The sequence below is a fragment of the Electrophorus electricus genome, chromosome 2 (genome assembly GCF_041902795.1).
Source record: "Electrophorus electricus isolate QZ-2024a chromosome 2, ASM4190279v1, whole genome shotgun sequence".
Classification (NCBI taxonomy): Eukaryota; Metazoa; Chordata; class Actinopteri; order Gymnotiformes; family Gymnotidae; genus Electrophorus; species Electrophorus electricus.
The window spans coordinates 16,507,530-16,533,638 of record NC_137498.1 but is presented as its reverse complement, the minus strand read 5'-3'; the positions used below and the strand labels follow the sequence as shown (position 1 = coordinate 16,533,638).

At 39.2% G+C, this 26,109-nt stretch overlaps 1 protein-coding gene across 1 annotated transcript; it reads left to right on the top strand.

Annotated features, from left to right (window-relative positions):
• Nucleotides 1-11,673: 11,673 nt before the first annotated feature.
• LOC118240909 (uncharacterized) lies at nucleotides 11,674-25,204 on the top strand. The gene is made up of 9 exons (XM_081724823.1): nucleotides 11,674-11,782; nucleotides 16,739-17,056; nucleotides 20,001-20,314; nucleotides 22,348-22,449; nucleotides 22,583-22,693; nucleotides 22,798-22,865; nucleotides 22,982-23,014; nucleotides 24,357-24,422; nucleotides 24,529-25,204. Exons 5-9 carry the CDS (start codon nucleotides 22,621-22,623, stop codon nucleotides 24,640-24,642), a joined length of 354 nt encoding a protein of 117 aa, XP_081580949.1. The 5' UTR covers nucleotides 11,674-11,782; nucleotides 16,739-17,056; nucleotides 20,001-20,314; nucleotides 22,348-22,449; nucleotides 22,583-22,620; the 3' UTR covers nucleotides 24,643-25,204.
• The last annotated feature ends 905 nt before the right edge of the window (nucleotides 25,205-26,109 follow it).

The window sequence follows — 26,109 nt, the reverse complement described above, 5'->3', positions numbered from 1 at the left end:
ACAGCTACCAGGTCTGTCTTCAGCTCCTCAAGCTTTGGGAATACAACACTGTGCAGGCCACGGTAAGCTTGAGCAGAAATTCCTGAAGGGTAGTTTAAAAAAAATCAAACTGTGTAATAAAAGCACCATGAAAAAAACAATACAAAGCAATCTACAATCTAACAACCAAACATCACACCTCATCAAAAATAAACACAAACAATCTTACATTCTGAATGCAAGATTATACATAATCAGGCCATAAACACAACATGAATGAACATGAAATGATCATATTAATAGGGGTTTGAAAAGTAGGAGGCAGTGAAGAGTCAGGTATGAATGCTGGGAAACATTCCTAAAGTATCTATAAATATGGCCCTTTGTAGGAAAGATCATCTGTAAAGCAGTTCAAGAACATATCTGTAAGGCAGGCTTGAACCCAGGTCACCTAAGTAATGAAACCAATACCCTGGGTACTGGGTAAGCAACCACGCTTTTAACAATGGTGGGCACATGTGCAGAACAGTTAGATCCTGGATCAGGTAAAACAAAAGGTAAATAACTAAACACCATTCTGAGCATGGAAAAAGGGAGAACAAAGGACATGACAGGAAAAAATGGAAACCTCGATGCACTGAGGAAAACCAAACTAAAACTTCCCAAACAAAACCAGAAAACAGGGAGGAACTTGAATGGCTAAGGGAAGCCTTGGGAGAGAGACAGACTCCAGATGGAAAACTGGAGAGGGGAGGGGACACATAAAAACACAAACAACCTCACAGACAAGAAATGAGGTGTAGCACGAGGGCTCACAGACTTCAATACCCGAAGCTAGTGGCTAGGAGCTTGGATCAAAACTTTAGGAAATACCCAGCACTGAAAGACGGGGTCAAGGGGCTTTTATAAGGTCTAACCCAGCTGTTGGGTGTTAATCCTGATTAATGGCGTGGTTCATTTGAGGCCTCCCTCTGGTGGCCGAAGGGGGTCTTGGCCTGGTGCCAACCCTTACAGTATCCTATATGAAGTGAACTGCATTAAGAAATTAATTGTTGATGTCACTTACTATTATCATTGTTAGTAGTAGTAATATTTAGTGGGGAATCATTTTATGGTGTTGATTGGAGAATACTATTAAACAAATTAATCTTACCATCAGTAGTAGTTGATGAAATTAATAACTTATAACCATTTGGAGATGTCATTGTAGTAGTAGGTTTAGTTGAAGCTGTTGGACTTGATGTGTCAGTGTCCACTGGAGTAAGAGTTACAGGTTTATATGGAGCCTCTACAAGAATAGAAAAGTGTGGTCAGTTCTAAGTATGAACTCTGTTTCTGTACTGTTCACTCTCACTGGAGATCACTTCCCATGTGTTTCTGTTTGTGTTGTATTTATACCAGGTTAAACTCTCAGGTCTGGTCTTTATATCAGTGCAGGAACAGGGCAGCAGTACCGAGTCTCCTGCGTATACAGTGATCTCTGTGATTATGTGATGTTCCAGTGTACAGCCTTCAGCTACACCAGTTGAAGTCCTTCACTATCAATGTCTTCAGCACATGTGTGTTTCAAATTAAAAATTCAACATTGATTTTCTTTTTGACATGGTTTAACTACCTCAAGCACACAGTGAATTGTTTTAAGCACATTATTATATGTAGAAAGCCTAATTATCTTTTACATACTTGTAAGTTACACTATACTGTTACTTCCTTTAACTAGTAGAGGGATTGTTGAGAGTAAGATTTACTCCATCACAGTATAACGATTGCTTTCTTTGCTCTATTATACTCTAGCCTGAGTGCTGCAGCTGATATGCATGAGATTTAAGTTCACCACAATAATACATTGATTTCAATATTTACGACCGATGGCAGTCTAAAAAGCAAATTGTAATTGTTCAAATTCTACCTTATATGTTCAGATAACATGGAGTGCCTCTTATACGTTATCAGAAATATATGACATGTCACCTCTAACTGGACTCCTATTAGATGTTTCCAGTGTTTCTTATAAAGTAGCTACTGAGTAGATATTTGATGATCTACAGAAGTAGAGAGAAGGTAACACTCACCATCAGCAGTGTGGAGCACAAGGAGCAGATAAACACACACCTGCATTCGTACTGGGTTACACACACACTACACACAGCTACAGCAGGACTGATGATACACACTGTACACACAGTCAAAAATACAGTATACTGAATGTTCTGACAACTACAGTTACAGTGGAGATGAAGTGTATTCAAATGAAGCTTTGACAAACTTCTATCCCCAACATACACAACAAACATAGGGAGGCAGTAGGGTTTTATAAGTTTTTAAAAGTCATTTGGTGTGTCCTCTTTCTTCCTTAACAGCCTCACATCATAAGTGAGAATGTCCTCATTCTTACTTAAATTGGCTTGGTCCGTTGTCACAGAGATGTGGCGGCCCAGTGGGATGGACCCAAAATGACTCCCTAAGTGCTATTAGTTCAGTCCAGCACATCTGCCCCTTGTCATCTACTACCACAGTGCTGACTGCTTGCAACCCTAACGGCATTCATTACAACAAATGGTGCATTTGAGTAACATCTGGTTAAAGTACTGCTCTAAACACAGTTTAACACAGAAGGTCTGGAACAGTCAAAAGTTGTGGGTTCAGTCTAATGATGACAGTATCACTGTGCTTGATAGAGATTTAATGGTGAGTACGGTGTCTTTATATTCTCTCCATTTAAGATAACACCTTTACACTCCCCCATCCCCTTCAGTCAGGTGTGATATGAGGAGAGAGAGATTTCCTGGAGCATGAACAGTACCCAGCTGAACTCTGTTTCTGTACTGGTCACTCTCACTGGTGATTACGTCCCATGTTTGTCTTCTTGTGTTGTATTTTTGCCAGGTGAAACTCTCAGGTTTGGCGTGTGGGTCAGTACAGGAGCAGGGCAGCAGTACTGAGTCTCCTGTGTATGCAGTGATGTAGTCTGTCTTCTGATTATCTGCCAAACTGCAGCCTGCAGAAACACACAGAATAAAGGCCTTCACTATTAAATATGGCTGCACATGTACATGTAAAATGGTTATTATTATATATGACATACTCCATTATTATTATTAAATATGACATCATTAATTATTATTAAATATGACATTCTTAATTATTATTATTATTATTATTATTATTATTATATATGACATACTTAACTATTATATATGACATACTTAATTGCTCCAGGTCCAGTCACCTGATGGTACTGATGGTACCAGCCAACTGATGATGGTACTGGAAATCACTAAGAGATTTCCCAATAGATGTTGGTATGATGTATGCATGACCATCAAGTTATAAGATTTAAATGTCTGATTATAACGATTATTGATTGTCTCTCTCCCTCCCTCCATCTCTCTCCCTCCCTGCCTCCCTCCCTCTCACTCACTCACTCACTCACTCACTCACTCTCCCTCTCTCCTCCCACTAAAGTTACTATTACCACTAACATTACCACTAAAGTTACTAATAACATGTGACTAATCTTGTTTGAAGCTTCAAACATCACAGATACACAGGATGAGCTTGAGACTGTTTCATAAGTTTGGCACTGTCCTATAACTTGGAAGCTTTATCTTTTTACTAAAAAATTGGAAATGTGCAAATTATAGAACCCAAAAGGGAGGGTAAATGTTTCATAATGTCAACCTGTTGTCTCCCAGTACAGTTTTGTATTATGTTTTCACATAAAAAGGGAAACAATGATTTTAAACTAATTATTGTAATATTTAATTACTAAACATCATTACTGATCTTTTTTTTTTTTAATGAAATATGAAGGCGGTGGAGTGTTGTATTGTTTATAGTGCTGCGCAGTTTTGAATCTATGGCTGCTATAATTTCTGAAAACCACCAGATGTCGCTGTTTTGTCACCAGCTTTCAATGCTCCAATGCTTCGAATCCTTTAGCAGTACAATAAGGAAGAACCTCAAACGCTTCACAGGACTTCGTCTGCACATCATTTCCAAAAAGAAAGTAAAAACACATCTGTAGATAAAAACACAGCTGCATTCCACAACACACCACACACAGCTACAGCAGTAACGCTGCTACACATCTTATACACTCTACAAAACTACAGTGTCCTGAACACTGAAAACTGTAGCCCAGACTACAGTCTGTCTAGTGGGAATCACCACACAACTATGACCTGGAACTCTACAACTCTCTCAGTAGAACTCCACTGAAATTCTCCACCCACTAATATCCACAGTAGAGAGGAAGTGTGTTCAAGTGCAAAATAAATTATTCCTCCACTTCTTTCTCTCTCACATACAGACTAAATCTAACAGTGACACTCTTTCTAGTGTCATCACTTCCTCCTGAGCTTCCCAGTGTTCAGTCCCCATCCTCAGTAAAGTGATCCTGCAGTAAGAAGTAGTGCTACACAGTGATCCCCCTCAGCACTGTTTGGACACATCATTTCACTCCTGCACTTAGTGATCAGAGGACCAAACTGAATGTGTATCTTAGCAAATATTAGAGAGATCAGACAGGAAGAGCTCTAGACTACATGCTGATCAAAATAAACATTGATCATTTAATCAGGTAAACATGAGGATGGTCTGATAACATTCATATTATTCATAGAGTACAGGTGGAATGCAGCAGTCTATGATCATGTTGTAGTTTTCATACTATTGAGAAAAAATCTACTTAATTGAAGCTGTGAAATCCACCCACTGACACAGAACCACTAAAGGAGTCACCAAAGTAAAGACCACTTTGGATGTAGACAGTACAATGTCATCACAACCCAACAGTTATCACAGGAAGTAGAAACATTTTCTCTCCTTTTCTCTTTGTTACTTTGTTCTTTTTGTTGTTAAAGCTGTCAAAAGCTGTTTAACAACTGTTTGCTAAATGGTGAATATCTGTAAAGTAACTAATTGAGGCTGTAGGCTAGTGTGCACTGCACTGTAACAACAACAACAACAAATAAAAATTAAAAAGACAAACCCCCCCCCAAAAAAAAAGTTAAAATAGTAATAAAAAATGTATAAATATAAGAACTGAGAACAGCAATAGAGAGAGTGGGCTTCCTTGCCTAGTACCTCTATTCACATTTTGTGGTGTTATTACATTAATACTGACTGTGGCCTTAGGTGTGGTGTTAAAGATTTTATGCAATGTGAAGAGAAAAACTTCCAGTTTTCTTTACTGAAGGCCTTCTCTGCATAGCAGTTTCTAATATGTGGAGTGAGGTGTAACGTATTTGTCACGGTTGGCCGGGCAGCCAGAGGGAGGGACACGCCCACTCCTGCTAGGGATCACACTAAACACCTGCCTCATTCCCAGTCTCCTGCCTACTAATCACCTTCACCTGTTCCTTGTTCATTCTCTCTATTTAAACTCACAGGTCAAGAGAGAGTGCAGCACATTAGTGGCCCGTTGGACTGCTCACGCACAACGTGTACATCGCTACAAGGACTACTGGAACAGAGTAGTGTTTGTTAGTAGCGGTATCGTCACATATTGACAATGGAAAATAAAGAGAACTTTGGCGCAACCTTGCCTCTCGCTTCCTCTGAACTGCCACCCTCACAGTATTGGGTTAAGTAGTCTACCATGTTAATGGCTGAGTGTCTTCTCTGATGAAACCAGTTTGATCAGGGTGTATCAGTGATGGAATAATATGTTCTAATCTAATGGCTAATGCTTTGCTATTTTTTTTTTTTTCATTTTTTATTTCAATGTTTCCAAGAGATGATATAGAGTTTTACTTAGAGATGGGGTTTGTACTTAAAGATGTAGATTTAATTAAAAGGACCAAATGAGGACTTACTTTAGTAAAACATGTTTAGAGTTGTAGACCAATACCACAGACCAAATATCTTTCATCTCCAAGGAAGCGTGACTGATGTCCAAGATGCTCAACCTGCACCCTTCAGCCAGGTTCAGAACCTGTGCTGTACACAGCTGCCCTGTATATGGCTGCCCAGTGAGACCCAGACAGGAGCCCCTGGTGCTTCCTCAGCTGTAGCCACTCACCTTCCCATCTCACCAAATGGTCTTCAGAGGGTGCATATCCTACATTTTTCCTTTTTTTTATAGTTTGGTTTGGTGTCCTCTTATGTTTTTGCATTAGTGCACTTATAGTGGAGAGGAAGTGTATTCAAATGAAACTCTGATGAACTTCTATCTGCAACATACACACTGCTGTGTGTGATGGCCAGAACCACATTTGAAGGACTTGGAAAAAGATATCATTTTACAAACATAGTAAATGTACAAAGTGATAAACCTGCAAAAGTCATACACCCCTGCCCACCCCAAAACACACACATGCACCCACACTCACAAATACATGCTCCCATACACACACACACGCACACGTCACTGATGTCACTGTGGAAACAGTTACCAGTTTACAGATGTGAGAGTTCCCAGCATACATCTCTTCCTCCTCACATATGTATTGCTAATCTGGGTACACTGGGTGCAATGTGTGAAATGTGCTTTACTTACTTACTTGCAACCCCACACTGACCATGATGCTGCATCTGTGAAACCTTACAGGAGACACACATGCTCATTATAAAGCAAAGGGGGTGGAGTCTGATGTAGAGGAGAGAAACAAACAGTATTATCCTGTCACTCTATTCTCAAACTCCTATTTCTAAGTTTATAGTTTTAAAATGTAGTTTACAGACCTGCTTTTTGTTTGGTGATTTTTCAGTTTCTACTTCACAATAATTTGTGGACCATTGCTTATATAGAAAGGTTCTTTAAGATTTTTTGTGAGTAATATGAAGTTCTGGATTTACTGAGTGAGTCGAAAACAAACAACAAAAACCTGCATTACTCACAAAAAGAACCTATTTGAATTTTGATAAACTCTATTAATCACCCTTTGAACATAGACATGGTTTGGGTAGTACATGAGCAGTCCCTTTTCTCAGTGAAGTACTGACATCTCTCCTCACAGTACACAATATTACCCAAATGATCAGTAACCATACCAGTCCTACTCATACTAAACCTGTTTTGTACTAAATTACAGTCAAACTGGACCTGCCATTGAGAACACATTGGAGCCTAGTCCTAGTTTTAGTCTGTGTTTCATCATCCTTTATCCCAATTTTACACTAGTATAGACCCAGCAGTCAGAGTTCTGCTGTTTTGATTATTAAACTACACATTACAGAATAAATGTAGTATTTTGTACTATTTCTAGCTAGAAACCACTGATAAGCCTGTCATGGTATAAGGCAAGAAATAGACTAGAACAAAATTGAGCTTGTGAGTATGTGACCACAGCTTAGCTGCAGAGGTGCAGAAGCAGCATGGTTGTCACTTCTGGTCTAAAATGGGCTTTAGATTCTGCTCTGGTACCCACTGCTTGGAACTGTGAGAAATGAAACCACAGCAGACGTCAGACATCCTGAGCTCTCAGACCAGAACAGTTTCCTCCTTCTTCTGGGGCGTTCATAAGGTATATGGAGAGCAAAATGTTTACTGATTTTAAAAACTGCACATATTCACATTAAGATGCCATACACTTATCAAATACATTTCTACCACGATTTAGTCCACAAACCATATTTTTCTCACACCACTAAGATTAAGAACACTGCTTGTATGTTATATTTGATGTATTCACTGAGCTGAGTTATTTCATGACACAAGTATTTACATGAAAGTAGGGTCATACACTGACCATGACTGCAGACATTAGCATTAGGGTATTTATACAGCAGGAGACAAACAGGGAATATCTGGGAACAATTACTGGGAGGGATAAGAGACAAAACTCACATGAGACACATGTCAAGGGGCAGAGCAGGGGAGGAGCTACAAACTAAAACATACAAAAGCACATATTAAAAAGTACACAGACTTCATAAGATGGAATCATAAGATATGCAGAAATATTTAATAATTATTTGTTAAGTAAAATATTTTTCCAGTTCCCTGAAAAGTCAGCTTGCTTAAATAACATTTTTATATTAACAAATAAATGTACAATTTCATGCAATTCAGCATTAAAAGAGAATTTTACACTCACTTTCAGTGAAGAGAATACACAAACTCAGCAGCATTGTCACTATGGAAACACCACTAACCCCCCAGCACACACTGACAACTCTACACCCAGAACTCCACTACCACTGTGGACACACACTGACTCCAGAACTCAGTGCAGAACTCTCTCAGCAGTACTTCGCTGAAGTGCACAAGGACTTCACTACGTCCCCCACAGTAATGTGGTGTCTTGTGAGTCCTGAGAACACCTGAGGTCTGTTTTTTCATTGTGTAGTTTCACAGAGCCCACAGGGCCCCTGGTGCCGCTGTGAACCAGACATGCATGTTGTGGTTTCAGTGTGGGGGGGTCTGTAGGGGAAGAAAGACGAGGCTTGAGAAGCCACCTGAAGGCTGAAAAAGCCTCCTTGTTGACAACTTGCCGTTAAAGCAGCCATGTAACACAGCCAGTCTACTGGTGGACAAAAACTGAATACACTACTTATAGTGTAGCCATAACACTTTATAAACATAAAATACATAAATACAGCAAACATCATACAGCATAAATACATAAAATCAGCAATAGAGTGGGTTGTTTTTTTGGTAATGAATGGTGTTTTAAACTATGGATGTCCCCTCCAGCACAAATCCTTTTTTCTTGTAATAAAGTGTAAATATTTGTATTATTCTATTTATTATGTATTTGAAAGACATTTGACAAGCCAGTTAAACAGAGCCTGGGTGATCAGTTATAATTAGACTCTGCCTTTGCTAGGAGCCGTTACACTTAATACTAAAAAGCGCTGGTTAAAACCACAAGGACCAAAACCACGACTAACAGCTCGCTCAGGCCACGTGTGTTTCTTTTTAAAAACAGCTCAGCTAGCACAGATGTTCTAAAACATCACTTGGGCCCAATCACATTTCACCCCTTGACCCTACCACTTAACCCTGGCCCTCTATATGCGGTGTTCATAAGTAAGGGTTGGGTGTCCGATAGAGGGCTAGGGTGCACTGTTAGTGCTAAATGGCCCTCCAAACTGAAGGTTTTCAGAGTCACACTCCAAATTGAGTGTGAAATGTCTCCCTTGTGAATCATTGATAAATGGATGCAGAAGCAAGCGGGAAGATTTCAACCACTACCCTTTGTAACTCAGTCCCAAGGGGCAAGATGACACTTGAAAACAAGGGGTAGGAGGAAAAATGAGAGGGGATTGGGCCTTGGCAAAAATCTAAGCACTAAATCTAAGAATAAAATGGTTTAAAACATATTACATTTAATACGCATGGTTTTACCTAATCCTAGAGATATATAATAAAGTTATCTGTTACAGGACAAGGGGGTTTTCAGATCCAGTACAGACATTAAATCCTATAAGATCAAATACATTTGAAAAAAAGAACTAAAATTCTTACTCTCTAATTCACCATGTTAAAAAAATGAGATCCCCTCTAAAATCCTCAATGTCAGACCTAGCTACCATACATCGTACATTCTTTAAATTGAGAACAGCATTTTGAAGTCTGATTTCTGACTCAGTTACTGCTCAAATGGTCAAACCAGAACTGTATACATATTTTTACAATTATGGCCCCTCCACTTACTGGCTTAGTAGCAGTGTTACTGTGATTCTTATTACTTTATCTGACACCAAACCAGAGGTGATAAATCTGATTTTGAACGCTGACAGACTCAGAAGGGCCTGGATGTTTTCACCAACTGCTGTGATCAGATCATCATAGTGAATCAACATACAAGACAACACACCGGGAATGCACACCTTGGGACAAGAACAGGACCTCTAGAAAGTTGGACTAGACATTAATTGCTTATTTTTTAATTTGTTACATTTATTTTTCTTTTTAAATTGTTATTATTGTGGTGACCATTGTTGAGTAGAGGAGGATGGGCCCCCCTTTTGAGTCTTGCTTCCTCTCAAAGTTTCTTCCCCTTATTTCTTCTTCTAGAGAGATTTGTCTAGAACTGTTGCCCTTGGCTTGCTCCCTGAGAGCTTGGACTTGATCATTTGTAAAGCTGTCTTGTGACAACATCTGTTGTAAAAAGCGTTATATAAATACACTTTGATTTGAAAGAACTCATTTATAAATGAGTCACAGGTAAGTCAGAGAGTTTCGAGGTTAATGTATATTTGTCACATTGCCACATTTGTTTTAGAATTACATAGTTTCCATAATTTAAGTAATATGTGTATGAAACAATGACAAATATCACCAACATGCCTAATGTTATAACTGCCCCTGATTTGTGTGTTAGAGACTGCTATGATTGGTCTGTCAAAACAAATGAAGACCCATTCAAGTCTCACTGAAAACCTTTATTACCATTCAGATGCCTGAGTTTGTTGACAGTAAACACAGCACCACCCAGGGCCCAGGGCATGGTAAACATTGTGCCACCAGGGCAGAGGGGACGGTAAACACAGTGCCATGTAGGCCCAGGGCACAGTAAGTCCTTACGATGACATTGTTTCTTAATGGTGAGGCCAAGGTTTCTGTCAGATAGTGTAGTGGACAACATACATTCTACATAGTGCAGCTTTCACTTTATTTGGAGAATTAAGTCCATGATTGTAGACATTTATTTAATAGTCTATAGACTGTCAAATTGGTTATTTTAGCTTTCATTTTAATTGGACAGTCCAGTCTGAAAGCAACAGTACATTTGTGGTGTGAGTAGAGTTCACATCTCTAGTGGTGGAGTGACATTCTTACAGAAGGAGGACCAGTTTTTTGGCCAACAAACACGTTACTCCTGCAAACAAATTCCATATCAAATTTGAAACTGAACCACACTAATCAAACTGAACATGTGCAATTAAAATACACCCTGACTTATGTTTCATGCACTGCATTATGTATAAATAAATAAAAAATAATGCTCTGAAATTAAATGCTCCTTTAAATATCTGTTCAAACTTTTTGAAAGTCTCAGGTAGCCAGCACTGTGGCTGCTGTAATTCCACATGCTCTTGTAACAGACACAGTTGTACTGCGTCTTTAAGAGGGAGCTTTATGGTAATGTGAATTGAGTAACTGAGAGAGAGTGTGTGTGTGTGTGTGTGTGTGTGTGTGTGTGTGTGTGTGTGTTTGTGTGAAGGGAGAACCGTCACCTTTCTGCTCGCCTTCTCTATTTCCTTTACGTGTAAATACAATGAAGGTAGCCGTGTGACCTGGCTTGAAGTGGTCCAGGAGAGAAAAAAAGTCTTTCAGATTGTCCACACCAGTGTGTGTGTCACTCCATGTTAACTCCACGCATCGTGGTTACCCCGTAGCACCTGTTCCTCACTCCAGGTAAGAAGCGTTACACTGTTTTCATTAATAAGCCTTTGAAGTACTTTGGGTGTCGTATTGAAATGAACTGACCAAACAGCAGTGAGAGAGGTTATGTTGGGTCTCACCCCCTGAGCTTCTACAACGTGTCTCTATGACAAAGGACGGAGCCACTTAACTAAGAATGAGACCGTCCTCACTGACAATGTGAGAATATCTGATAGATCACTGACTGATAAAGAAGAAAGAGGACATACCACATGACAACTTACAAAACCTAACGCCTCTCTACATTTGGTGTGTGTGTGTGTGTGTTGTGGTTAGTTTGTCAGTTTCATCTGAATACACTTCCTCTCGACTATAAGTGTAGCTGTGAAGTCATTCAGTAGACTGTATTGAAGAGTGTGTACGGTGTGTATCAGCAGTCCTGCTGTAGCTGTGTGTAGTGTGTGTGTAACTCAGTAAGAATGCTGGTGTGTGTTTATCTGCTCCTTGTGCTCCACGCTGCTGATGGTGAGTGTTACCTTCTCTCTACAGGTGTTGTCATCCTCATACATTCATTTGCACAAAGGTATTTATATCTGGGAGCAGCAGAGAGCAGCAACTCACCACTTATCCCAGATTCTGTCTATCGACCAAGAAATGTTTGAAGTCCAAATTTTGCCTCTTTATTTTAGAACAAAAGCTGTTAAATGCTAACAAACACTGGAGGTCAACAGAAACTCAAATATAGTCTTCGTAAATAGATACCCACAAACTTCTCTCAAGCCGGTCAAACCGCATCCAAGTGTTAATAAATGTCTCCCAGACTAGTCGGTGTGTCGTATAACTCACTGTGAACTAGACAAGTGAAGAAACACGTCACCGGGAAGCGACCTGGATGAGGTTTGAGGACATGTAGCTCGATATCTGACTTATTTACAAATCCTATTAGCTATCGTTGCTGTTGGCTTCCGGTGTTTGTTAGCAATATTAGCAGCGTTTTGTTTTAAAGGAGCGAAATATGGACTCCAAACATGTCTTGTCCACCCGAGTTAAGGGAGAATAAAGTAAATTTGATTCTTCGCCGACTTGTTCCGTTAAGTGGCACTGAAATCTGCGCTGTGGTTCGGTCCAGTAGAGAGGAACCGCTGCTAATTACTTGCTAATTGCTGATTAGTTACTTAAGACCAGCATAAGGTAGGAATTGTAGGGACTTTAGTAAGACTGACAAAATTGAGAAATAAGAAAAGTACAAGAGTATTGTGACTCTTACAAGGATAATTTTGCTCTATAAATCTGTACATTTATAAAAAACGTTTTTTATTATGGTGTGGTATGTGAAATGTGCTCACTTGTTTATTTCTGTTTGTGTTATTTATTCCTCACTTGTTCATTCTGTGTATGATGCAGCTCTTGTCCACTACCCACTTCTGTATCCAGCTGCCTGTGACAGAGGTCACACCTCATTGTAGTTGATTGTATATGTGGTACTGTCCTTTACATGTGGTGTATGATGTATGTGTTTGGTGCTTCTGTGTGTTTTCCCGAGTGTGGGTGGGTTTGGGGGAGAGACTACAGAGGATTCTGATCTCATGAATTTTGACATGCCCATCATATCCCTTATTGAGCTAGCAGTCAAACAAGACAGTACTACTCTATATTACCATGGAGACCAGAGGAGGGGCAGAGCTCACTCCCTGCGGGTTAAAGAGCTGGACTGGTACTGAATAAATCCATTTCAATCAGGAGGTCTGCCCCTCCTCTGGTCTCCATGGTAATATAGAGTAGTACTGACTTGTTTGACTGCTAGCCAGACAGCTGTCTCCCAATGTGAAGACAGTGTTTGTTTGTTTGTTTTAGCCTGTTTATATGGTTTACCCCCATGTTGCTCAGGGACACTTACTATAGTACTTCCTGACACTTCGTACAGTGTAGTGACTCAGATTAGGCTGGACCCCTGCTCAGCTTTCCTGAAACACAGCACATGCTTAACCATATGGTCAACCAAAGTGGCCCAAAGCTCATCTGTGATGGTTGCTCTTCCTCGTCCTCATCCTCTCTTTCCAATATTGGCCTCCATTGATATCCAACCAAGACATTGACCCTGTGGCCTCTTTATAGTGCTCAGGCTCTACAAATAGTGTAGTGCTCCATGTACAAATTAGTCATAATTGTCTTCACCTATGAGTACTGGGTTTGGTTAATTGATAAATGGATGCATCATTTGCATTTGAGGGTTTTCTATAAGAAATGATGTGTCCAATATAGAGAATTGTGTTTAGCGTATTGAAAAAAAATGTGTTTTAGAAATACAAAATGAGTGTAAATCAGAGAAGGTGCTTTTGGTTTAGTATAACAGGTCAGGAGCTGGGCTACATGAGTTAGTGGTTTCAATTATTGTCACATGTCCTTGTTTTTGTGTCTTGCAAAAAACTGTAATATCACAAAAACAGTACAGTTTCCCAGCAAGCACCTCTTCCTCCTAGCAAACTTGGAGCACTGTTTATCAGTTTAACAATACATAACTAATACTGTCTCTCTCTTTCTTTCTTTCTCTCTCTCTCTCTCTCTCTCTCTCTCTCTCTCTCTCTCTCTCTCTGGCTCACACACACACACACACACACACACACACACACACACACACACACACACACACAAAACATGCACAGCTGTTGCAGGATGGCCAGATCCACATCTGAAGGACTTGGAGAAAGACACTTTTACACACACAGTAAATGTACATTCAAAGTGATACTTGTAGATGCAAAAACACCCCCTCCCCCACCCTGCCCTGCTCTCTCTCACACTCACACTCACACTCACTCTCTCTCTCTCTCTCTCTCTTTCTCTCTCTCTTCTTGTTGGGTGTTTGGGCTTCAAGTTCTCCTATGTTGTTCTTCTTATCCTAGAGGCTTAGAAAAATTTACAAATAAAAAATGAACAAATAAAAAAAAATTAAAACCATAAAGACAGTACAGTTTCCCAGTATGCACCTCTTCCTTCTCACATATGTATTGCTAAACTTGATGCACTTTAGCAATACATAAATAACACACACACACACACACACACACACACACACACACACACACACACAGACATGCATATGCGCATGCTTCCTTTTTGGGTTGGTGATCTTAAAATTCTGCTGTGCTGTTTCTCAGAGTGGTGTGTGAGCGAAATGTTTACTTCTTTCACTCACCCACGAAGATTGTCAAACAGTCTCCAAATCCTCATCAGTGTCAGTGATCTAGCTCTGGACTTCATGGTTTAATCAGTCACTCACTAACTGACTCTGGCAGCATAAATTCACTCCAGTGACTCCAGTTTAAAGACTTTTCTTATTTAGTCCCAAGTTATTCTGATGCCACCATAGTCATAGCTACCAGTTTACAGTTGTGATAATTCCCAGTATGCACCTCTTCCTCCTGACATATTTATTGCTAATCTGGTTGCACTGGGTGCTACGTGGGAAATGTGCTCACTTGTTTATTTCTGTTTGTGTTATTTATTCCTCATTTGTTCATCAATTGGCCAGGAGGCTTAGACAGCCCATGCTGGGGGTTTTGTCTTTTTACAGTTTTAATTTTATTTTGTTGTTGTTGTTGTAACAGTGCAGTGCACACTAGCCTATAGCCTCAATTAGTTACTTTACAGATATCCACCATCATCAAACAGTTGTTAAACAGCTTTTGGCAGCTTTAACAACAAAAAGAACAAAGTAACTAAGAGAAAAGGTGAGAAAATGTTTCTACTTCCTGTGATAACTGTTGGGTTGTGATGACATTGTACTGTCTACATCCAAAGTGGTCTTTACTTTCGTGACTCCTTTAGTGGTTCTGTGTTAGTGGGTGGATTTCACAGCTTCACTTAAGTAGTTTTTTCTTAATAGTATGAAAACTACAACATGATCATAGACTGCTGCATTTCACCTGTACTTTATGAATAATATGAATATCAGACCATCCTCATGTTTACCTGATTAAATGATCAATGTTTATTTTGATCAGCATGTAGTCTAGAGCTCTTCCTGTCTGATCTGTCTAATATTTGCTAAGCTACACATTCAGTTTGGCCCTCTGATCACTTTATGTGCAGGAGTGAAATGATGTGACCAAACAGTGCTGAGGGGGATCACTGTGTAGCACTACTTCTTACTGCAGGATCACTTTACTGAGGATGGGGACTGAACACTGGGAAGCTCAGGAGGAAGTGATGACACTAGAAAGACACTGTTTCACTGTTACATTTAGTCTGTATGTGAGAGAGAAAGAAGTGGAGGAATAATTTATTTTGCACTTGAACACGTCCCCTCTACTGTGGATATTAGTGGGTGGAGAATTTCAGTGGAGTTCTACTGAGAGTTGTAGAGTTCCAGGTCATAGTTGTGTGGTGAATCCCACAAACAGATTGTAGTCTGGGCTGCAGTTTTCAGAGTGTTCCTGTAGTTTTGTAGAGTGTATAAGATGTATAGCAGCGTTACTGCTGTAGCTGTGTGTAGTGTGTTGTGGAATGCAGGTGTGTTTTTATCTGCAGATGTGTTTTTACTTCCTTTTTGGTAATGATGTGCAGACGAAGTCCTGTGAAGCGTTTGAGGTTCTTCCTTATTGTACTGCTGAAGGATTCGAAGCTTTGGAGCATTGAAAGCTGGTGACAAAACAGCGACACCTGGTGGTTCTCAGAAATTATAGCAGCCATGGATTCAAAACTGCGCAATACAACACTCCACCGCCTTCATATTTCATTAAAAAAATAATGATCAGTAATGATGTTTAGTAATTAAATTCTGCAATAATTAGTTTAGAATCATTGTTTCCCTTTTTATGTGAAAACATAATACAAAACTATACTGGGAGACAACAGGTTGACGTTATGAAACATTTACTCTCCCCTTTGGCTTCTATAATTTGCACATTTCCAATTTTTTAGTAAAAAGATAAAGCTTCTAAGTTATAGGAGAGTGCCAAACCTATGAAACAGTCTCAACCTCATCCTGTGTATCTGTGATGTTTGAAGATTCAAACAAGATTAGTCACATGTTATTAGTAACTTTAGTGGTAATGTTAGTGGTTATATTTACTTTAGTGGTTATAGTAACTTTAGTGGTAATAACTTTAGTGGGGTGGGAGAGGGAGAGAAGGAAGGAGGGAGGCAAAGACAATCAATAATCATTATAATCAGACATTTACATCTTATATCTTGATGGTCATGCATCCATCATACCAACATCTATTGGGAAATCTCTTAGTGATTTCCAGTACCATCATCAGTTGGCTGGTACCATCAGTACCATCAGGTGACTGGACCTGGAGCAATTAAGTATGTCATATATAATAATAATGGAGTATGTGATATATAATAATAATTAAGTATGTCATATATAATAATAATAACAGAGTATGTCATATATAATAATAATAACCATTTTACATGTACATGTGCGGCCATGTTTAATACTGAAGGCCTTTATCTGGTGTGTTTCTGCAGGCTGCATGCTAGTAGGGAATCGGAGGACAGACTACATCACTGCATACACAGGAGACTCAGTACTGCTGCCCTGCTCCTGTATTGACCCACACGCCAAACCTGAGAATATTACCTGGAGGAAACACAACACAAACAGAAACTCATGGGACGTGATCACCAGTGAGAGTGAACAGTACAGAAACAGAGTTCAGATGGGTACTGTTCACTCTCCAGGAAATCTCTCTCTACTCATATCACACCTGACTGAAGAGGATAAGGGAGACTACAGGTGTTATCTTAACCAGTGGAACTATAAAGACATCAGACTCACTATTAAAGGTAAAACACTGTTTTTGATCCAAATCCAACTGCAAATGATAAATCCAGCTTTAAGGTTTTCTTATGTATCCACACTAGCAAAGTCTTGGTTGTCTGAGTTACTTGTAGACTTTCTGCTGTCATATTTGTTGTTGTGCTGTCATCTGTGCACATAACCAGTAATGTTTAGTTCAGTGATGGTCAAATACTCCTTTAATTGTAACAAATATCTTGTGCAGTTCAAGTAAGAATGTCTCAGGTTTTAACACACATGGCCTGTAAATCGTCACCTAGGCAGGTTTCAGCTCATCTTTCACCATCACCTCCTCCCTGACATCGCGGTTCCCATGGAGATGCTTTCCCGCGTGCTTTGTTTAGGTGTTCCTAGTTCTGTTCGTGCGTGTCCGGTGCTTCTTTGTTTTGGTTTTTCTGTTCCGACCCCTCGTTTGGTTTTCCTGTCACTGTTTTCATCTTTGTCTAGTTTGCATTCGTTAATCTTTGTATAAATATCCCTTGTTTTAGCGTCTTGGCTGTGGGTCTTTGAATGTGCGCTCTCTCGTCCTCCCGTGAGATTATTGTTGTTTGGTAACGTTATTCGCCTGCTCGTTATTCTAGTGTTTACTGTTTAACTTCCTTCTTGGTAATGATGTGCAGACGAAGTCCTGTGAAGCGTTTGAGGTTCTTCCTTATTGTACTGCTAAAGGATTCGAAGCTTTGGAGCATTGAAAGCTGGTGACAAAACAGCGACACCTGGTGGTTCTCAGAATTTATAGCAGCCATAGATTCAAAACTGCGCAGCACCATAAACAATACAACACTCCACCGCCTTCATATTTCATTAAAAAAAAATTGATAATCATTAATGTTTAGTTATTACACTCTGCAATAATTTGTTTAAAATCATTGTTTCCCTTTTTATGTAAAAACAACAGGTTGGCGTTATGAAACGTTTATTCTCCCTTTTGACTTCCACGTTATAGGACAGTGCCAAACTTATGAAACAGTCTCACCCTCATCCTGTGCTTCAATGACGTCTGAAGCTTCCACCATCAGTAGTCACGTGTTATTAGTAACTTTACTGGTAATAGTAACTTTAGTGGTAATAGTAACTTTGATACAAAAAGGGAAAAATGCGGGAAATCTGCTTACGGTAGTGAGTAATTTCATGTTGCACCCACTAATCTATATTATATAGATCTGTCATTTAGATCAATGTTTGTGTCAAATTCATGCAGTTGAAATTCACTAGAGGAAAACTAGAGGACTGGGCTTTACTTGCATCTTTCTGAAAGAAAAAAAAAAAGCTGCTATCTTTATACTCGTTTATAACACAATGTCTGAAAAACCAGACTAACCAGACTGATTTTGCTCCACCCATGTGAAAACATTAGCGAGGTGGCAGTTAGATGTGACCGAAGTCTTAATAGGAATGTGATGGGAATGTAATTAGAATGCGAATCTAATTGGATCATCTCTGTAAGGTCCCATTTCTGTTAGAATGGATCCTACTCAGACCTTTGCCTGTATAGACAACACCAAACCCCTCACTAAACACAGACACTCAATGAGATGAGGTGGAAAACTGAACAAAGACGAGCACTGCAAGAATGTGATCAGTAGCATGTGTTGTATGTGGCACAATATATATATATATATATATATATATATATATATATATATATATATATATATATATATATATATATATATATATATATATATATTGTCTGATCTTTCTGTGACTGGTAGAATGGCGTGGCATTAGAGATCAATCAACATTTTATTAGTAACAAAATAAAACACCTTATTTATAGACCAGGCCAGAACACTTTCAATACAGTGTCAGGACAATCATTGTCAAAGCGTTCATTTATAACAGAGCCATATGGGAGTTTTCATTTCAGCCTCTCCAGCCAGTGTCAAGAACAGGAAGGTACTACGTGGTTTGAGGTGTTCACATCTGCTCAGTTTTCCTAGTAACCTCATGTCCCACAACCGCCTTCAGTCCGTGATTGCAACTCCCGTCTTCCCCGGCACAACCTCACCAGATCCTCATCACCAGTTTACTAGTGCCACCTGTGTCTCATCTTTGCTACGCTATTTATTCTCTCTGGTTCCGTTCTTTCCCTGCCAAGTATTATTGCTGTTCTATTGCGTGTACTGAGCAATTCCCTGGCGTGTGTATATCTGGCCATTACCCACGCCTGTTTCGCTTTACAATTGTTGCTTATTCCGCTACAAATAAAACTCGGCTGTTCGCAAGCATCTGGCCTGTTCTAAGATGACACACCTCACTTGGTAAGCAACATCTAATCATTAATGTTATATGCTGGACATGCCAACCCGTTCTGTCTCTGCGGTCTGACGCTGTGGCGGTATTGATCATCAGCCCCGATTTTCTTCTGGGGGTATTGGGGTGGTTATAGTGGCTGTCCTCATTCCCAGCCAGCTCTGTCTCCTGGGGGGTCCAGTTATGTTATTTTAACTGCAAACATATTTAAAACTTGTAAAAAAAACAAAAACAAAAACAACCCAACAACAACAAAAAACCTATAGCCCTTGAAAGAAGTATGTCACCTAATCAACTGACAGTATTGTGTTGTTTGTGTTGTGAAGAGAAGACTGTATGACAGCTGTCTGTCAGAATCAGCCTTTATAAAAGTGTATTTAGGTTTGTGTTAGCTGTTATGAAGGATTTATGAAGAACACTCTTAAGAAATGTGTTAGTAAATTTGAAATGAAGATTTTGATCAAATATTAAAAAATTGTTACACTGGTACTTAACAAACAAAGCTCAAATTGTTACCTAAATGGAGCAACCAAATTGCTCAGTTATAACTATCATTGTTATAAGGAGAGTGAATGTCATTAGAACAATGCTAAAAATCATATAATATTAAAGTAAATATTTATTAATCTAACAAGCAAATGTGGTGGAGTCTGACAGTGGGGTGTGTTTCTATAGGTTGCGTATTGGAACACAACAGGGAGACAAAACGCATCAATGCACACACAGGAGACTCAGTACTGCTACCCTGCAGCTGCACAGACCTACACGCCAAAGCTGCAAATTTCACCTGGAAGAAATACAGCCCAAAAAGAAAAACATGGGATGTGATCTCCAGTGAGAATGAACAGTACAGAAACAGAGTTCAGCTAGGTACTGCTCACGCTCCAGGAAATCTCTCTCTACTCATATCACACCTGACGGATGAAGATGAGGGAGATTACGATTGTATAAGGAATATGAACAACTATACATCAAACTCACTTTTACAGGTAAGTAACTTAGATCCATATTCTTAGTGCATTGATAGTCTCATAAATAAACTGAACTTTAGCAAACTAGTGTTACATTATACCTGTAGCACCTGTTACACCTAAAGAGCACTCTTAGACCATCAAAGGCTGATATACTGGACATAGTATGAATGCTACAGGTCACTTGGGTAGTGTTTTCTCACTGATGTGGCTTGGTGTGATGGGACAGGTAAGGCCAGATGCTCGCGGATGTAGAGAAAAATTTATTTTGTTTCGACTTTTGATGGGTGAACAGACCAGGGTCAAAACAAGGAAAGCCAAGGCAGGGCTAATCCAAATCATACAGGTAAACAGTCCGAGTCCAACAACCAAAGACCAATAACAAACCAAGCAAACTATACAAAAGGGGTAGGAAAAAAATCAGTAGTCTGGAGAACAAAAAACACAATCGAAACACAGGAAAGCAATCAAGGAAATAACGCTCGGTATGCACAGTCAAAACTAGTGGCAATACCTCGCAATGCTGGTGAGGTCTAAACAGGTTTATTTACAGGTGGGAAGTAGAAAACAGGTGCTGTCAATATTCTGGTGATGAGGATCTGAATGAATGTGTATGATTGGATGAGTCCTTGACCTTGCGAGGAATGGCATGTTGGGTGTTGTAGTGTGCTTGGAGTTCGGTCGATGTGACACTTGGTATGTGTTTGTTTGCAAAAGGACAGCTAAAACAAGTCCAGGGTAAATATACATTTCATCCATTTTTATAGGGGTGTATTTGTGGTTAAAGTGCTCTTGTACTTTAAAAATACTTGACTGGGATTTAAATCATGACTTAATCTTCTGGAAACAATCCATAATGTCACTGACCCTCATTTTGTCTTTCATGTTATTTCTAAAGTGCATAGGTGGACTATGACAGTATCAATAAACTGCCAGTGTAAAATTATTTCCCAGCCACACTACATCTTATACACCCAAAGTGACAGAAATGTCATGTTTTTGATTCATTGCTTAGTACTAGATGTGTTCAGTTGTCCAAAGAACTATTTTATCTATTTTACCTCATAATGACATTTTTCTTAAAGAGTCATGCATCCTAACTATGACCATCCACAAACAGTAAGTAGGAACTGTGTGAACTGAAACCTCAAACTACTGAGGTTGGGGAAATACTGTTTTGCACTGGCACTTTGATATTGTCATAGTCAGGACATACAATTTTGATGTAAAATGTTTTACTTCACAATACTTCACAAAATGACAGAAATCCACTGTTTTTGACTTATCACCTTGTACAAGATGTGCTCCCAGTTGTCCAAATGTTTTACCTAAAAATGTTATATTTTTTTATAAACTTTCATGAGTCCAAAATCATGTCTCCTAAGAAAATACCAGCATAAAACTGTTTCTCAGTCACACTAGTTTGACAAAGGCTTTACCCAAAATGATAGAAGTGATCTGTTTTTGACTCCTTCCGTAGTACTAGATGTTTTCCCAATTGTCCAAAGACACATTTTACCTGAAAATGGCATTTTTCTTCATGTGTCCTGACTATGACACTGTCAATAAAATAATAAACTGTATTTCCCAACCACAGAAGTTTAATTACAGGCTATACACCCAAATTGACAGCTTTTTGGTCAACATACACAACAAATTTAAAATATATATTTTAAATACTTTTAATACTGCATTGGGGATTTTATTTTGACATAATTTGATTTGTTTTGTGGCCGTATCACGATGCTCAAGAGGGATAATTTCATTGCATTAGTGCTGACTCTAATAAAACATCATTACTTGGAAAGTCTTCATTATAAAATTCATTATAAAATTAGTTTTTAAATAAACTTTTAAACATGCACTGATGAGCTTGTTCACCTGCCCCCCACTCAGGTGCAGTCACATGTCTACTAGTGTCACGAATGTAAACCACCCTGAATGTTCCTATACACATTTATAATGGGTCAGTACTGTAGCCAAACTTGCAAACACAAGTAGTACTAAAGCAGTACACCATCTTATGCTAACAAACACATCTCCCTCTCCAGGAATCTCAACAACAGAATTTACATCAAGATTTGATGTCAAAACAAGTGCAAAGGCTCCAGCTAATGCTTCCACTACTGACAGTGCAAAGACTCTGACTGACGGTAACATGCATTTACTGCATATCAACATGGTCTCCTAATATCTTAAAAAGCAATTAAAATGCATGCTGTGTAAAAACATAAACACTAACACGCACACAAATACACATAACATTTGTATAACGTTTGCCTTCAGATGTCCAAAACCCTGCTGGTGATCTATTATATATCCTCATGACTACTGCTGTGGGAGCTGTCCTCCTCCTGCTGCTGGGTCTCGTGGGGGTCTTGTACTGGAGATACAAAGGTACACACACACACGCACGCACGCACGCACATGCACACACGCACATGCACATGCACATGCATGCATGCAAGTTGTGGGTCACATAGTCTGGTTTTCTAATGTAGTCCAGAGACATGGACAAACGAGGCTAAGAAAGGGACAAACAGAAGAGAAGAGAGAGCAGGAGACACAGGTGAATGCTCACATACCATCCACTGTAACATAAGAAAAACAACCTCCACATCATTACTGGCACATGTCCTTCAAGGTCAAATCTTCCATGGTGTGTGTGTGTGTGTGTGTTTACAGGATTGTTCTGCTGTGCTTTGTTCACCTGTTCAAGTGAGTGCTACTTTGTATCTGAATACTGAGGGGGGGGGGGTTCAGATGATACAATGCAATTAGTACAATACAGTTCAAATAAGGGATCACATATCACATACATTACATACATTACACACATCACATACAGCACATACATCACTTTTTTCATTTTTTATTTTTTTTTAAGTTAAACCATCTTTGGGAAAACACAGGTTGTGAAGTTCAGGTTTTGTTGAAGCAGTACCAAATACCTGAGCAGAGGGTTTTATACAGATAGTGTGTGGGGTTCCCTAGTTGTGTGGGGTCCATGTTGAGTTTCTAATATAAAGAGCTCCTGATACACTGATGAATGTTTTTTATGATGGCTGTTGTGATTTCCAGTTTGAAATCAGTGGAGATGGTGGTGTGTAGAAAGCTCAGACTCCACATCACTTACTGTACTGAGTTACAAAGGGAGATGGACAGTTGTCTTATTTCAGAAATGTATCATCCATCTCTACTGTTTTTTGCATGTTGACCTCCAAGTTGTGTTCAGTGCACCACAAAGCCAGACGAGCCACTTGACTCCACTAGCAGTCCCGTCAGTGTTGCTAACGAGTCCTGTTAGGGTCATTTGCTTGATGATAGCTGGAGATGCACTTGTTGGTGTAGCAGGAGAAGAGGAGGGCTGAGAGTGTCCAGCCTTGAGGAACCCCAGTGCTGATGGATAGGGGCTCTGACAGATAAGGTTCCAGGCACACAAGTTACTTTCTATCTGACAGGTAGTTGAAAATACCCTGACAGACGCAGGGTTCCACTCTCAGTTGTGTTGAAAACCGAGCTGAAGTCTACAAACATGACTCTGTCATAGGATCCTAGAAGGTCCAGATGAGTACAGACATAGTGTTGATTGTGACTGTGCATAGTGCAGATTGCTCTGTAAAACTATATCAGTCCAAGGAGGTGGGAGTGATGGACTTGACGTAAAACAGAACCAACTTCTCGAAGCATTTCATGACTACTGATGTTAAAGCTTCTGACCTGTAGGTATTAAGGCTGGTTATATTGTCCTTCTTTGGACAAGGATTATTTACCATTAAATTCTACCTGTGTTTCACTTCACCTGTGTCCTTATGGAGCACAGCTCTTATCACTGCATTCATATGAAAACGGGTCTTCTGGACACGTACCAGTGATTTCACACCACATATAGCATATTGTTGTTGCCTTTTGCATGATGGTCACAGGTGCATAAAGGTTATTGGTGCATTTGAATTGTGCATTTGTGTGCATGTATAGACTCTTATATACAGTATTTTTTCGAAAGTGTGCTTTAGTGTTTACACAAGTTTGCTAATTTTTCATTTCTGTGTTTCTACAGGAAGATTCGAGTGTCCTATACGCAGCTGTAAATCGAAAAGCGAAATGCAAAACAGCACAAGAACAGGTGTGCATCATACTGAATGTGTCTTTTGTAAACGTGTGTGTGTGTGTGTGTGTGTGTGTGTGTGTGTGTGTGTGTTATAACAATTGTTAATGTGTTATTCCTGCAGGATGATGTCACTTACTCCACTGTAGTACACAGTCAGACAACCAAACCAGCATCCACTCCAATGGATAATGCAGATTATACAGAATATGCCAGCATCAAATTAAATTCAAATTAAGCACACGCTCTCACTCACACACACACACACACACACACACACACACACACACACACAAACAAATGCAATCAAGCAAATGGACAAAAAATAAACATACAAAAACATGTACCGCCAGTAAATAGCATGTATTTTATTTGTTTCTTCACTGTAAATGCCTCATTAGGGGTTAATTTGCTGAAAGATGCTTTGAATACTTCTGTGAATTATTAGCTTTTTTGCATGTAATTTATTAGTAGTAGTGCTTTTGGCTTTAATGAAAAAAAAAAATATGTGTAAATGGTCACGGTACGGCCCCTCCTCCCAGACGTCTTTCTCTGTGTGGGTCTGTGTGTGTGTGTGTGTGTGTGTGTGTGTGTGTGTGTGTGTGTGTGTGTGTGTGTATATTCATTCATATGGCCACGCCCTCCCTGTGTTTCACACCTGCTCCTCATTTTGTGTCATTACTGTGCGTGTATATAACTCTCCTGTTTAGTAGTGGATGTTGTCGGTGATTGACCATGTATTGGCCTATGTGCTACATTGTCTGTTGTCTGATGTTAATAAACGGAACTTTTGTCGGCTCGTTCGTGCATCCTGCCTAGCCTCTGTCGTTACATAAATGTGTATATCATTTTATGTCAAGTGCTTTATTGTTGACTTTAGCCATTACTTCACTGTGAGAATTTATTTCTGTTTTAAAAATAGAGAGGAAAAGCCACATGAGTGTGGTTTCTATTTTTACCTGCTTAAAATGACACATTACACATTTATAGAGGTGAAGAATTAAAATGAGTTTAGACTGTGTACTGAATTACCAGTCTATAGGTACACCTGCTCCATAGCTATGACTGTAGAATTAGTTTAGGCTATAAGACATGACACTGTTTCATGGGTTTCTAAATTTCTGAAAGTGTAGATGGGATGTTTTTCATCAAGTTACCGAAATTAGTGCAATATCCATCAGCATTAAAATGCCTTGCCACTGGAAATGACAAATCCTTAATTCTGATGGTCCAAAGGTGTTCAACAAAACAATCAGCAAACATTCTCTTGGTTCCTCCAATATACAGATGAATACATCTCTTGCAAAAGATCAAATAGTCCACTCCTGTAGTAATGCATGAGGAGGAAGAGGTGATAAAAATGGATCCTTTTGTTCTAGTTATTTTATAGTCTTTGCTAATAAGGTTTTATGAAGCACATATAGAGCAGGCTACAGTACCAGTTATTATTATTATTATTATTATTCAACGGGTCATTTACCTCAGTCTTTAAGGGCATGCCTTTGATATTTATATCCGTTTACTGTTTGTTAGTTTACCAACTGTAATGTGTGTGTGTGTGTGTGTGTGTGTGTGTGTGTGTGTATATATATATATATATATATATATATATATATATATATATATATATACAGAGAAATTTCAGACAGCGACCCTTCATAAGCTGTGCAAGCAAAGTGCTTAAGAACTTGTATATTTTTCTATA